The 13,650-nt window shown below is 35.3% G+C and overlaps 2 protein-coding genes and 1 pseudogene across 3 annotated transcripts; 1 reads left to right on the forward strand and 2 right to left on the reverse strand.

Moving 5' to 3' along the window:
• The first annotated feature begins 2,148 nt into the window (after positions 1–2,148).
• On the forward strand, positions 2,149–3,108 carry LOC145628325 (COBRA-like protein 6 pseudogene; annotated as a pseudogene). The gene is made up of 2 exons (XR_014111420.1): positions 2,149–2,701; positions 2,951–3,108. The product of XR_014111420.1 is annotated as a COBRA-like protein 6 pseudogene (transcript).
• A 1,382-nt stretch (positions 3,109–4,490) lies between these two features.
• On the reverse strand, positions 4,491–7,911 carry LOC145627470 (uncharacterized). Its single transcript, XM_081679855.1, has 3 exons — positions 7,463–7,911; positions 6,191–6,258; positions 4,491–6,048 (listed from the first exon to the last, which is right to left on the reverse strand). The coding sequence occupies exons 1-3, from the start codon at positions 7,560–7,562 to the stop codon at positions 5,248–5,250; spliced, it is 969 nt and encodes a 322-aa protein (XP_081535981.1). The 5' UTR covers positions 7,563–7,911; the 3' UTR covers positions 4,491–5,247.
• Positions 7,912–8,369: 458 nt separating this feature from the next.
• On the reverse strand, positions 8,370–12,793 carry LOC145629476 (uncharacterized). The gene is made up of 5 exons (XM_081682085.1): positions 12,337–12,793; positions 10,699–10,810; positions 10,561–10,616; positions 10,013–10,132; positions 8,370–9,129 (listed from the first exon to the last, which is right to left on the reverse strand). Exons 1-5 carry the CDS (start codon positions 12,736–12,738, stop codon positions 8,971–8,973), a joined length of 849 nt encoding a protein of 282 aa, XP_081538211.1. The 5' UTR covers positions 12,739–12,793; the 3' UTR covers positions 8,370–8,970.
• Between the last annotated feature and the right edge of the window lie 857 nt (positions 12,794–13,650).

The following is a 13,650-nucleotide window of genomic DNA, read 5'->3' on the forward strand; positions in this document are numbered from 1 at the left end:
CCCACGCAAAACCCTCAGTGATCTGCATATCATCTCTTGGTTATCACATAGTTCCTAGTAGACTAGTAGTGTTGCATAGATAGATGCCGTCCTTAACTCAACTGAACTTATTTTGTTAGTACTTTTGTGTTAGGAGTTAAGAAATTCCTTCCTTCCTTATAGAATCCTTTTAGAAGTATAGATCTTAAGCAGTTCATGTATAACTTGAATCATAGCATAGCTCCCCTCCCCCCAAAATAACCTTAGAGACTCGCATATCATCTCCTAGTTATCACATTGTTACTAGTAGTGTTGCATAGTGTCAGATAATATCAACTCCTTAATCAGAGTGATTTCCATTGATCAATATTTATAGGGTTACAATGAGAAACCTAATCATATTAGGTAACTATAAGATATGTACAGATATCAAAGATAATCTTATACAAAATATATCCTAAACCTAAGATGAGAATATTCTATAGATATTCTCTATCATACCCCCGCAGTCAGAGCGGGAGAAAATCGGATGCTCAGACTGGATCTGAATCACGCATCGAGCGGTAAGGATAGTATGGTAACCCATGATCAAAAGAGAAGTAGTAGACATGTGTCGGTGATGACGATGAGAAGCAACAGCCACGACCTACATAGAGTAGAGATAAGCACTGCTAGGCCGGAGGAGAAGGAGAAGGAGAAGAGCCGCACACAGACTTGGGCTAAGTTGCAGATCCAGAGAAGAAGAAGCTAAGGGATCAAACCATCATCGGGGAGAAGACACTATACTACTACGTGAAATCACAATTGAATAAAAACAAATAAAATAGCGCAAGATAAGATTAAATTCCACCGCTTGAAAATAATCCAAAAGAGAAACCCAGGTAGCAAGAATCAATACTCCACAAAGATTCCAAGTGCTGCAACAATAAGAGGAGCCAACTTGATAGCAAAAGAGATGTGCAAAAGTAGTTGACCTTCTTTTGATATACGACCACCAAAACAAAATCTATGTGATTATGTGTAGAAAAACCAATGGAACAATGTAAGAATCATTGTTGGTCATGAGGAGGTGGAAATAGAGTGCGGCACATGGAGAAGGTTGGCAGATTTGGTTACTGCCAGTAGTGGGAGGCGGTAGTATGCGATTGCCACCAATGATGGAGGCGGCTTTCGCGGTTGCTACTATCGGTGGGAGGCGCAAGGTTACATAAAGATTCTAAAAAAAACTTTGAGAAAAGGAAAAAAAAAAAAAATCTATATGTGTGTGTTTGCGGAAGCATAAAAAGTTTGTGTATATCCCGCCGGTGGGTTTAATTTTCCAACCCACCGGCAGGGTGAGAATTTTTATATATGATCCCAAGATCTCACCTAAGCTGTGATACCATGTCAGATAATATCAACTCCTTAATCAGAGTGATTTCCATTGATCAATATTTATAGGGTTACAATGAGAAACCTAATCATATTAGGTAACTATAAGATATGTACAGATATCAAAGATAATCTTATACAAAATATATCCTAAACCTAAGATGAGAATATCTATAGATATTCTCTATCAATAAATTTATATATAATATGGTTTGTTATAATATAATTAGATCATAATTTTCATTTGTTTGTGTTGTATTTCAGATGGGTATGACCCGCTTGATGTGAGGGGGAACGTAACGATTCAATGGGATGTCACACAGATAGATTCCGGCACTTACAATGTAAGTTGTGTCGATAATCGATAAGGAGTTTTTATTTTATTAATTTAGTCTCGATGTTTTCACTGTAGGTAAAATCTTGTATGAGACGATGTTGAATTTTCTCTCTTACTTTTTCTAGTTATAATTTTTCACTGGTAAAATAACTTATTATAGAAAACCGTGTCCTAAAGACAAATATAAAGATCCCAAAAAGTGTGATCAAGATCAGAAAGTTTACAAATCTCTGTATTGTTTTTTTTGTTTGGTAGGGTTTTGAGGTCAATTTTGTTGATTGATTAGTTTTGGGGTCCACTTTATTGGTTGTTGGATTATTAAATCATTTTCCTATGTCATCAATTTACTAGATAAATTTGTTAATGTAGAGTGACAAGATTTTGATTTGGTATTGATTTTATGCATGAATATAACCTTTTGGAGTTTATGTTAGGGACTAGATTTTGTTTGTGTTGGAGGGTTTGATGATTTCCTGAATGAAAGAGTAAATTTTCGATGTTATGATCGAGTTTAAGACTAGACAAGCTTGTAAGAATTTCGAGTTCTGTTGCAGGCAGACGTAACAATATATAATTATCAACAATATCGACACATTGAATGGCCTCCGGGTTGGAGACTAAGTTGGGAGTGGCAGGAGCGCGAAGTTATATGGAATATGCAAGGAGCAGAAGCCAAGGAGCAAGGAGTGTGTAACAAATCGTTAGGCACACCGCCTCCTCATTGCTGCTTGAGGCGGCCTGTGATCATTGATCTTCAACCGGGAGCTAAGCTTAATAAACAGGCAGCTAATTGCTGCAGAGGAGGAGTGTTAACTTCTATGACTCAAGACCCTACTAAGTATGCTGCACATTTTCAGATGAGTGTAGGGCTTACCTTGAGTGAGGACTCGAATCCAAAAATGCCAAATAATTTTAGATTTGGTACTCCTGGTTATACATGTGGTGATCCTGAGCTGGTTGTTCCTTCTACTAGATACCCTGAGGATGGTGGACGTCGATGGAGGCAAGCACTTAGTAAGTACTAATGTTTTTTCATCAGGTTTTGAACCAAGAAATACTATTTTTTGTTATTGTTTTTCTGGATTTGTACTTTCATAGACCAGTATAAGGTTAAAGTTTCTGTGATTTCGATTTTAGTCAGTGGTATAGATATATTTTGCAGTTGTTTGATCTAAATTTGTTCTGAAACTACATGCTGACTTATTGCCTTACTAGTGTATACTTGCAGAATAACCATTTTGATTTTTATGGGATTGATTGCAGGTACACACAAGGTCATCTGTACCTATTCTCAATTTAAAGCAGCACCTGCCCCTTCTTGTTGTGTTTCGCTCTCTGCATTTTACAGCCCAACCATATCATTCTGTCCTAACTGTAGCTGCGGCTGCCAAGAACAACCTGGCTTACTATGCGTCAAGTAATTCCTATTAAGTTCTTTTCACTGGGTTTTTATACTTGTTTCTTTTTGTCCATGATTCAATTTTCTGCTAATTTTGCAGGTTTAAAACATGTATATTATTTCTCTTTTGTTACTGTGAGAAAATTTTGCTAGATTTCGATCACTGACGCTTCATCATAGAAAGCAGCTAACATGTGCTCTTTTTTTGTGTGTATTATTCTGTTAGTCTTTTGACTGAATTCTGTATTCCTGAATTGGATCAATTTAATGTATCATTTGCAGGAAAGGGCAGACACCTCTAATTTTGCCAAAATCACAGGATCCAGATTATGTACCACCACCTCAGGTGAATTGCACTAGCCATATGTGCCCGATTCATGTGCATTGGCATATTAAGGAGAGCTATAAAGAATATTGGAGGGTCAAGATTACGATCATAAATCTTAATGTACGTAAGAACTACACCACATGGAACTTAGCCGTTGAGCATCCAAACCTCCATGATCTGGTGCAGGTTTTCAGCTTCAATTATGTGCCCCTTACTCAGGATCGCCCAACCAGTAAGTCAAATAAAATGTTCTTCTCTTAATGTTTACAAATATGAACCGTGCAACCAAATGTGTATAGAAAAATTAACAGCGTTTGCCAATTAACAGCATACTGGTAATGCAAATTACTGAATGGTCTGTAATCTGTAGAATTGGAACTATGGTAAAAATTGTAAAGCCAAGTTTCTGAGAGTTATTGCTAAACCTATAACTCTGAGTTTAGATTTGTGCTTTTTTTTTTTTTGTTGTTTCAACTGTGCCTTCTGATTTTCAGATGACACCGGACTGTTCTGGGGGGTACAGTACTACAATGATGTGTTGCTGCAATCAGGACTAAGCGGTAATGTGCAGACTGAGATGCTGCTGAGGAAAGTACCAGGGACCTTTACCTTTGATGCCGGTTGGGCATTCCCGAAGAGAATTTATTTCAATGGAGAAAATTGTGTTATGCCTCCCCCCAGTGATTTTCCCAGACTGCCTAAAGAGAGTCAGCCTGTCAGGCAATAGACAAGTCTAACTAATGTACATCAGTAGTGCCATACATCCAAATTTTTACTTCTCATGTCACATTTGTTTTTAGAATAGCCACATTCTATTTGTGCTAGTATTAAGAGATAGTTCTTAGCTTTTAATCATGATGTTTTTTATGTTCTTGTTACATTAGTGTGTAATCTCAGGTAATATGCAGGCTGTTTTAAACTGTAACAATCATGTTTGGAGGCCTGATATTTGGTTTATGACTTCATCAGCATGGACTTGTTTTTATATATGCCAACACCAGCCATCTTCATTTTGCAGAATGCCTAGTGTTAACAACTTTCAAAAGAACACCATTGGTTGACCTAACAAATACTCAATTAAGTGGGCATATTCTTAATATATAGTAGCAATATACAACATAAACAAACATCAAAACCATAATGACACAGATCTATTAGCCTGCTTCAACCCATCACACACTCGCACACCCACAGAAAGAGAGGGGGGGAGGGGGTGAATACAATTCCGAGGCTACAAAAGTTGCCATTTCTCTTAATTCTATGCATTTGTTGAATAGAAGAAACAAACTCAAGTACTGAGACTGAAGATTAAACCAAAGAACACAGTAAACTTACAAAGAGTCACTGTAGACTCCAGCATTACACAGGTCCCTAGCACAAAATTCTGTCAATGATCAAAATATAAACACCTTTTCATCTACCAAGTTCAGCTCCAATTCTTGTTTCTCTCTTTCCAACCAGCTACGTCAAAAATCAACGCCCTCAAGTCAATCTTAGAAGGCATTGCAGATTGCTGCAACGAAGCACATTATGTTTGGACTGGTACAATTTAATCAGTCAAATAAAGTATACCACACCAAAAGCTCACAATTCTCTTCAAGAAGCTGCAGTTCTTTGCATTGCAAGTTCCTCTAAATTTGTGCATTCCAGACACCAAGGAAATCCTACAAAGCGATGACCAAAAGGTTGCTTCCCCCATCAAAGTTGTAACTATGGTTTAGCCGCCTCTATAAGTAGCATGTGCAAAATAGATGCCATTAGGCTATTGCTGGTACATCACAAAATTGCAATAGCAGGTCCACTATATTGCAGAAATATCTCCTTTAGATTCTTTCAGTCATTGTTGTTCAATTCAAAAATCAAACTTCGAATAATTGACCCATCATCTGAATTCCAGAACTTTTTACCCTTGGACAAAGAGGATCTTTGAGAGCTCCCAAGATTATTTGAGGCCACTACTAATCGTTGACCAACCTCAGATCTTTCATAATTGCTTTTCAGGCTAGCAGAATTTGAGTCTTCTGTCAAAAGTGAGGGCAAGAATCTCTGGCATTTTGTTACAGAATTTTGCTTGTTGGAGCATTTCTTACCAAAGGAAATTTTCTCTGTATCACATTTTCCGGTTCTTGTGGCAACTACTGAGCTGGGAGAGCTTCCATTGTGATCAACCTCGATAAAATTTGTGAAGTACTTATCAATGATGCCAGACACTGATACTGCTTCAGATAAGCTTCCATGAGGACTTTCAGCTGTAACATTGAAGTCTGATGCATTACTCTGATGCAGTACTTCTTGTAGACCACTCCGTTTTCTCTCTACCTCACTGGAAATGTTTCCTTTTGGCTCTTGATCAAGTCTTTCATGACTAAATCTTTTAGGAAATTTCTTAACATTGGGTTTTCTTTTCCTCTTTTTCTTCTTCTTCGAAGGGAAAGCAGTTTTCGAGCCTTGATTCTGTTTGTTGCTCTTGATTTCAGACAAGTTCCGACGAAGTTTTGCACTGTTATTAAAATCTGGCAAAATTTTCAATCGACTGACATTTACATGGAGGAGCCAGGAATCTTGAAATCCCAGAAAAACATGCTTCAGGGGCAGCAAATCAGGCAGGTGGTAATAATAAGGATCCCGCTTCACCTACCAGAACCAGAGATGGAGGAAACTATTACAAACAATTTTAAAACATATAAGAGTCTACAGGAAAACAAGAGAAGTTAAGCAAGACAGGATACATTTACTCATAAGGTATATGGATGTGAGAAAAGAATTACGGGGATACCATCACCGCATCAATAGAGAGAAATCCTAGTTCAGGAAAACAACCAATGTGTGCTCTCTCAAATTCCCCTACAGAGAAAATTTGCATCCCGTTACTAGAGTGAAACAAGTCAAACAACCAATATTCATCAACCTCTATTTTTCTCAAGGCAGGCATTCAATTGATATTGATAGTATATATCCCAAAATACACAACCAAACTCCTGCCTTGCATCACGACACAAATTTTAGTAAGGATTGACTGCAAAGAGGGCGCACAAAAATAGTTTACTGGTCAGATAACTAGTCATTGGCCTAGCAATAGCAATTCCTATCGAAGTGCCAGAAAACGATCTCCACATTATAACACTTCAAGTTGTTCATCCTAATTGGTCTAAATAGGTTGGAAATACTTAGCTTTTGATACATGAACATTATATAGTTACCAAAGATAAATAACTTGAAAAACTAGATACTCTATATTTGCTAGAATTATGACCAGTAGTTGCACACTTAATAGTTAATATCAATATAGAGGCAATGCTTACTCACAGGTTAGCACCAAAAGACCAGTACAAAACAGAAACATTGCTCAAACAACTATGTTGTTATTCGAGCGTTTCATTCCACACCAGAGAACCTATAAGGTAATATCCCATCACCGAAGATTCGAATTCAAAACAACAATTGCGCAATCCGAATTCGATCAACACACTACATACATGTCAACATGTCATCAATAAATCCGAAATAAGCAAACCCAAATATCAAAGCTTGGCTAGAAATAACCAATAATCCTGTCAAGACTAAAGAGTACACAAATTCACATGGAATTCAATTCTCATTATCCTCTTCTGGACATCCAAATCTAATTATCTAAGGCATGCAACAAAATTTCAATTTTACAGAAGTTGAAAGTTCAATGTTAAATTTAGAATGGGATTAATTCCATACATCAAGCAAAAAAATTCAAAATTTTTAGTTCCCATTACTAATTACAAAGAAAATCAAAGAATTACAGTGAACATTAACAACACAGAAATTCAAGATTTCAACTTTATCATTCAGTTTGAAATTCTCTCCTTCAGACCAACAGCAAATTAAGTGCTTAATTACATTTTTATACAAGGTAGTTTCTCAAACAATCTCAATTTTATAGGATAATTTTGGAAAAAAATTCCCAAAAAAAACCCCGCAATATTTAAACAGGAATAGTAATTTTCTCTTGAATTATGAAAAGAATAAGAACCCAGAAAAAAAAAATTTAAAAAAAATTTAAAGTGGTAATTTATACCTTTGAATTTTCCGGCAGTAATCTCCGGTGAAACGGCGACAACAATCCGAGTACCAAGATTAGTTTGGGTGAAAACTGGGAGTTGTTCTTTAGACCCCATTTTTCGAGATGTTGAGAAGTTGTATAAGCCAAGAATAACAATGGAATTCAATTCAATAGAGGAAATGAAAAGACATGTTATATGCCAAGTTTTCCGTTGATCTTTTGTGATTTACTATTACAATAAATAAAAAAAAATTAATTAAAAAAAAAAGAAAAAAAAAAAAGAAAGAAAGAAAAATAGCGGTGTCCACTTCAGCTTAATTTTAGTTTAGTTCAGCTCTAATCAGTTTAGTTCCAATTAGTTCAATTTCAATCAATTTAGTTCCAATCAGTTCAATTCAGCTCCTAATTTCCTTCTCTCATAAATCATTCATTTCAGCTATATTCACTTTAACTCCAATCAGTTCAGCTCCAATCACCTCAGTAAACCCTTAGTCTTTTATAATATTATTACAATACTAAATAAAAAAAAAGGGTAATACTTCAATACAAACATTGATTTTTTTTTTATACATGTAAGTTTCATCCATTGATAATTAAACATGTTAACGTTAAACTTGTGCACTTGACAAATTAAAAATAAAAAATTCTAAGTCAACTAAAAAAAAGCGGAGGAAATATATTCCTCTATAGATATATTCGATATTAATTTTACGTATGATATCTTAGGAAGTACATCTTATACATAATCGCATACATTTATCATTTATGGTCTAATTAGTTCATTGATGCATATTGCATATGCACGTCAAATTATAGTAATCATAAACAAAAGTATATTATACGATAATAATACTAGTTCATTTACTCGAATAAATTGAAGCTCCTGCATAGTCTAGTGACTTAGTGAGGATGTCCTGTTCACTTGGATGATTACAAAGTTTTCTTGTAGCTTCATAAGCAATTGAATTTACTCCTATCTGATTAATCGTATCAGCACGAAAGTCTATCTGATTAATCGTATCAGCACGAAAGTCCCCCCTTTGCTCATTATAGGTACATCATTTTATGAACAATGCTCTACTATGGAGAATATGCAGGGAAAGTAGTTCATGTAGCATCATCAGAATTTGATTACAAACCATAGAGTAGAGAAGAGTAAATGACCGGAAAAATAGAAAAATGTCAAGCAGCCGACATGTACAACAGTCGAATATCACCAGAGGAAAGAGTTCCATCCCTGCACAAGTGCACATAGCACATTTCCACCACCTAGTCAACCAACAAATTCTTCACATAGTGTTCACCAATTTTCATTACAAAAAAGGAGCAATGCGCAAACAAATTTGTTACTAGAAACCAATTACACCGCTTCTCATGAAGTCATATGCTGATATGCATGTTTTTTAGTACAGCCAACTTCTCGGGGCTCACTTTGGCACTCCCAGACACCAAATAGAATCCCTGCATTGCATTGAGAAGAAAAAGTTACTGTAATCAAGAACGAGCCTTGGACAAATCCTGTACTAGAGTGGATAGGTAGTATTCGACGAGTATAAGCTATTTACATGTATTTTACGTATGCCCTCTGCAGTATTGAGCTCGTATAGAAGTCTTTGAACTGCCTCGCGACTGCTCAAGCCCCTTTCTTCTACAGCATAATCTCCAGCAATAAACATGAAGACCTGAATCAAAGTTCAATGTTGGGTAAAAAGTATTCAAGAAACCAAAAACCTTTGTTACTAGTTTAACAATTTAAAAGCCAAAAAAAACATAATCAACCACAACAACAAATGTGCCATCCCAAACTCTTGAGCGAATACAATAGCATAATTTTAACGAGTTACACTACACTCACCAAACCTTTGAATACAATGTGAGGCTCTACAAGTAATCAAACAGCTCATGCAAAAAATTCATGGAGTAAGGTTCGGCAGTGCCACAATAAACTAGCATAGAAGCAACAGCTACCTCAAACTAATGAGCTATAATTGCAACAAATGAACAAGTTGTCAACTAACAGCCCACCACCCCAACACCCAGTTGCTTAAATGCTTAGTAAGAAGGAAATTCCTAGGCAAAGGGACAAAGGGGTAACGAGGACAATTGTTGGTAATCTTGGTATGGTGCTATTAAACTGATAGAAGTAAAAGGATTCAGTAATTCAGTTGTCTCAACCATTTTTTCTACAGGCCATTCTGAAAATTTTATCTGGCCCAATAACATCAGTATGATTCTGGAAAGTTGGCTTGGGTGTTGGTGGCCAAAACCATCTCATTCATGCCTTAGCCCACCCCTCCTTAATCATTATCACGGCTTAAGATGGACTGCCTTGGCTTGGCCTTGTGTTTACTCGTGTGCTTCCTTGCAAATAAGTTTTAATTTAAGTATTACCTCACTCAATACTCAAGTATATCGAGCATAAGCAATTATAGCTATAGAACAACTTTGCACATGAAACTTGAATATGCGTGAGCAACATGCTGGTTAAGTGATTAGTGAATAATTGAATATCATCAACCAAAGGTTCCATGAGTCCCATAGAATTATAATAAAGTTTAACATTACCTCGGTACAACGAATGTCATATGGCATGTCAACATGAAGTTTATCCAAACCACCCAAAGGATCATAACCAGGAAACTCCAGTGCTTCTTCATGGATTGTACCGTTGTACTCCTTGAGAACCTTCACAGGAAACACAACATCAATTCAGAAATTTGCTTAGTAATTTTTGATAACCTTGCTTGAAACTTGAAAGTACTAGTATACGGCCCAACTAAGTAGTAACAAGTCATAGTTCAATTGATGAGGTAAGCCTTTAATATTGTCTCAAAATTGGACTAACTTAAATGGTAAGACAACAAAAACACTCCTCTTAACTCTGATCATAGGACATAACCAAGTTAAGAAAAGTCGAAGGTGCATTCATCTATACGATTACCATCATTATAAGTTTATAATCATTAATAATACAAACAATTAGTCTGCCTGCTGTAGTGTGTCTAAGAGAATAAAAGACTGGCATAAATTTTTCCACAAGTCTCAAAAACATAAAAGAAATATTTTGCAAATAAAATCATTAAAGTGATTCTCTTAAATTTTCAAAAACTCACAAAAGAGCGAGAGAAGACCCATTGTTCTGTATCATGCAGGAAATACGGAGCAGCCTCTGCAATAAACATATGAAATGTTACGGGTAAATTAGACAAGTATCATTGCTGAAACAAAATAGACTCTTTATGTCATAAAACCTCTGAACAGTTGTCTCGAATTTTCAGCAACATATAGGCTATTTGGGAACACTCTAGCAGCAACACTGTATAGATTCCCCTGGATGGATCTCTTATCATCTACCAAGACAAGCTACAAATAAGAAGAAAAGTAGGGTAAGTCGATTATCCTTTTCCATATTCATTTAGAGTTAGCTTAAAACATATCACCAAATACAGAAAATATGCACGATAATTGAATCAAGAAAGTGTCCACAGAACAAAGTAAAAGCTACAATGAAATAGGAGACATGTAAATTGGAATAATATAAAAAGACACTTACAAAACGCTAGTGATAAAAATATGAAAAATGTCTCAAATTCCATATTTATCAATAGGAAAAGTGACTTTCCAGCATAATAATTTATTGAAGCCTTTCTATCAATTCCAAACACATAAAACCATTAACAGCCCCATTTATTTAGCAGCAAAATTTTATTTATCCGTAATTATATAAGGAAAGTAACTAGTCAATGTCCATGGTATTATGGTAATGCTTATCACCTCCAAAAGGTCTTGCCTTCTTCATAATTTCTATTATTATCCACTCATTAGACTTAATTCTCCGACGTGGACATTAACATGGATGTGAACGCTTGACACTACACAAACAAGCTAAATTTCATTAGTTGACCAAGACTTACCCTCAGAAACAAACAATTTTGTAACTGAAAATACATCCAATTCACTAATGGATTGAGGCACCCCAATCTAAAGGAAACACATCATAATAATAGACCTGGAGATTATAACTTCCCATATGTACTGGTTGTATTCGGATTATGCAGCTCAAAACTTCATAGAATTACGTACATAAATTTTTTGTTATGAAAATGTACTAGGTGCACTTTTGAGCATATGTACAGCCAAGTGCCAACTATAACGGCTACCAATATTCTACGGATGGATGTTGTTAATATGTTATCTAGCGGGTGTACACACTAAGGTCCAATTCTATTGAAGCGCGACATTATCTAATAAACCAATTCTTCTACCAAATAACATATTAATAAAAGGGACCTTAGAATAGATACTCTAAAATGCCACCATGAAATTAGAGGTGTAAATTTTCACAATTAATAACAGTTATTGCCAATGATTTAAGCTACAAATTTATGTTAAAGCTAATTTATTACCAAAGAAAAGCTTAGATCCACTTGTTTCACTACACTCACAAACAATGTAGGAGTAAGACCACAACACATCAACACACTAATGGAAGTAAAACACCAAGTAAATACCCATTATTTTCACATAGATCTCAACAAAATCTTACAGAAATAAAAAAATAAAAAAAATTAACCCCACAAATTTATACACGTTTTCACATGATATTCACATAAATCTTGACAGACAAAATTAAAAAACAATATTCATACACGTTTTTCACATAGATCTTGATTAAAAATTAACAAAACCTAAAATTTCAAACACGTTTTTCTCAAGGTAATTAGACCATCCACATCAAAATTACACAAAATAGACTTACCTCACATAAATTAACTCAAAATAAACTAACCCCACAAAAATTAAGTCAAGATAAACTAACCCCACATAAAATTACTCAAAAAAATCATGAAATTTTAAAACTATTTTCATGCAAAATCACTAATTTATACCTGAAGCCAAGTAAGATTCTTTCCTAGAAGAGAATCAAGAGCAGCAAATTCATGAGTTCGTTGATCAGCAGTGAGTCTCATCGCATTCCTCATGAAACCATCCATAGCATTCTCATACTTTGAATTATCAAGATAATCTTCCTTAAATTTCCAGAACCATTTTTCAAGAGGTACAACTTCAACTACTTGTTCTTGTTCTTCTCCACTTTCATCATTTCTCTCTCCTACCACCACTTTAAAGCCTCGTTTCTGTTCAAAAAAGTTGCCATTTTTGAAAATTTGACTGGTTTTCCTTAAATCTGAGCTTAGAAAAGAGGGAAATGAGCTTACTTTAAATGGGTAAATTGGTTTAGTATTGAGTTTTGAACGGAGGTTTCTTGCTACTGAGAGAAGAAATGCCATTTTTGAGTAAGGTTAAGGTAGGAATGTTGCCGTCTTTCTCTTGTTATTACAAACTCTCGAGGTCTTCTGGCTTTTATTTATAGAAAAATCTCCCAAATTTCCAAAAAATAATGTCACCCTACATGTAAGTTTTAGGTCGTTTTCTCTCTATCTGAAATGAATAAGGTAATATTGAACGGATTTCTAACCAGTAATCGTGAATATTAGGATCATTAGGTTAAGTCTAGTTGGAATTTAAATGATGCTAAATTATTGTGTTCATATAATCTTAATCAGGTTACTTTAGACTAAGGTAGAACCGAATTGGTTGAAATTTCAACACCTCTAATAATAAGGGCACAATTGTCATTTAATTACTAAAATTGATTTTAGCAACTAACATCTCATATTTACATTATAACCACCTTATTTGCATAGTTTATTTTGGCGATTAACATATTTTTTTTTAGTGTTTATAAGCAAAAGTATGGAAGTATTATCTTCCCCTAACATTCAATACAATGTTGTAAATTTGTACCCCTCTAGTATAAGAAAAGAGCACATTATGCATTCAAGCCTAAAGTGCACAAACAAGACGCTTACCAATTCTCATACATTGAAATGCACATTATATACGTCATAGGTGTATGTTTTATGAAGCACAGGTTTAGTTTGTTAGTTGATGCTGCCTTACACAAAGAGGAACATGAGATTCATAATCGTAACTTGTAAGCTTCAAAACACTATAGGCTAGTGATGGCTGATAAGTGTGGGTATGTTGTCATGTTGAACCTATTATTAGCTTAGAGAATAGAAACAGACCCTGTGCTTATGTGCGTGTGGGTGTGCGCGTGTGGTGCATTCCTGTGCTTCAGTGCGTGTACATGTAGAAAAGTAACAAATACAGTTCGGAGTAAATAGACATCAAGCTGA

The sequence above is a fragment of the Chenopodium album genome, chromosome 4, assembly GCF_948465745.1.
Source record: "Chenopodium album chromosome 4, dcCheAlbu1.1, whole genome shotgun sequence".
Taxonomy (NCBI): Eukaryota; Viridiplantae; Streptophyta; class Magnoliopsida; order Caryophyllales; family Amaranthaceae; genus Chenopodium; species Chenopodium album.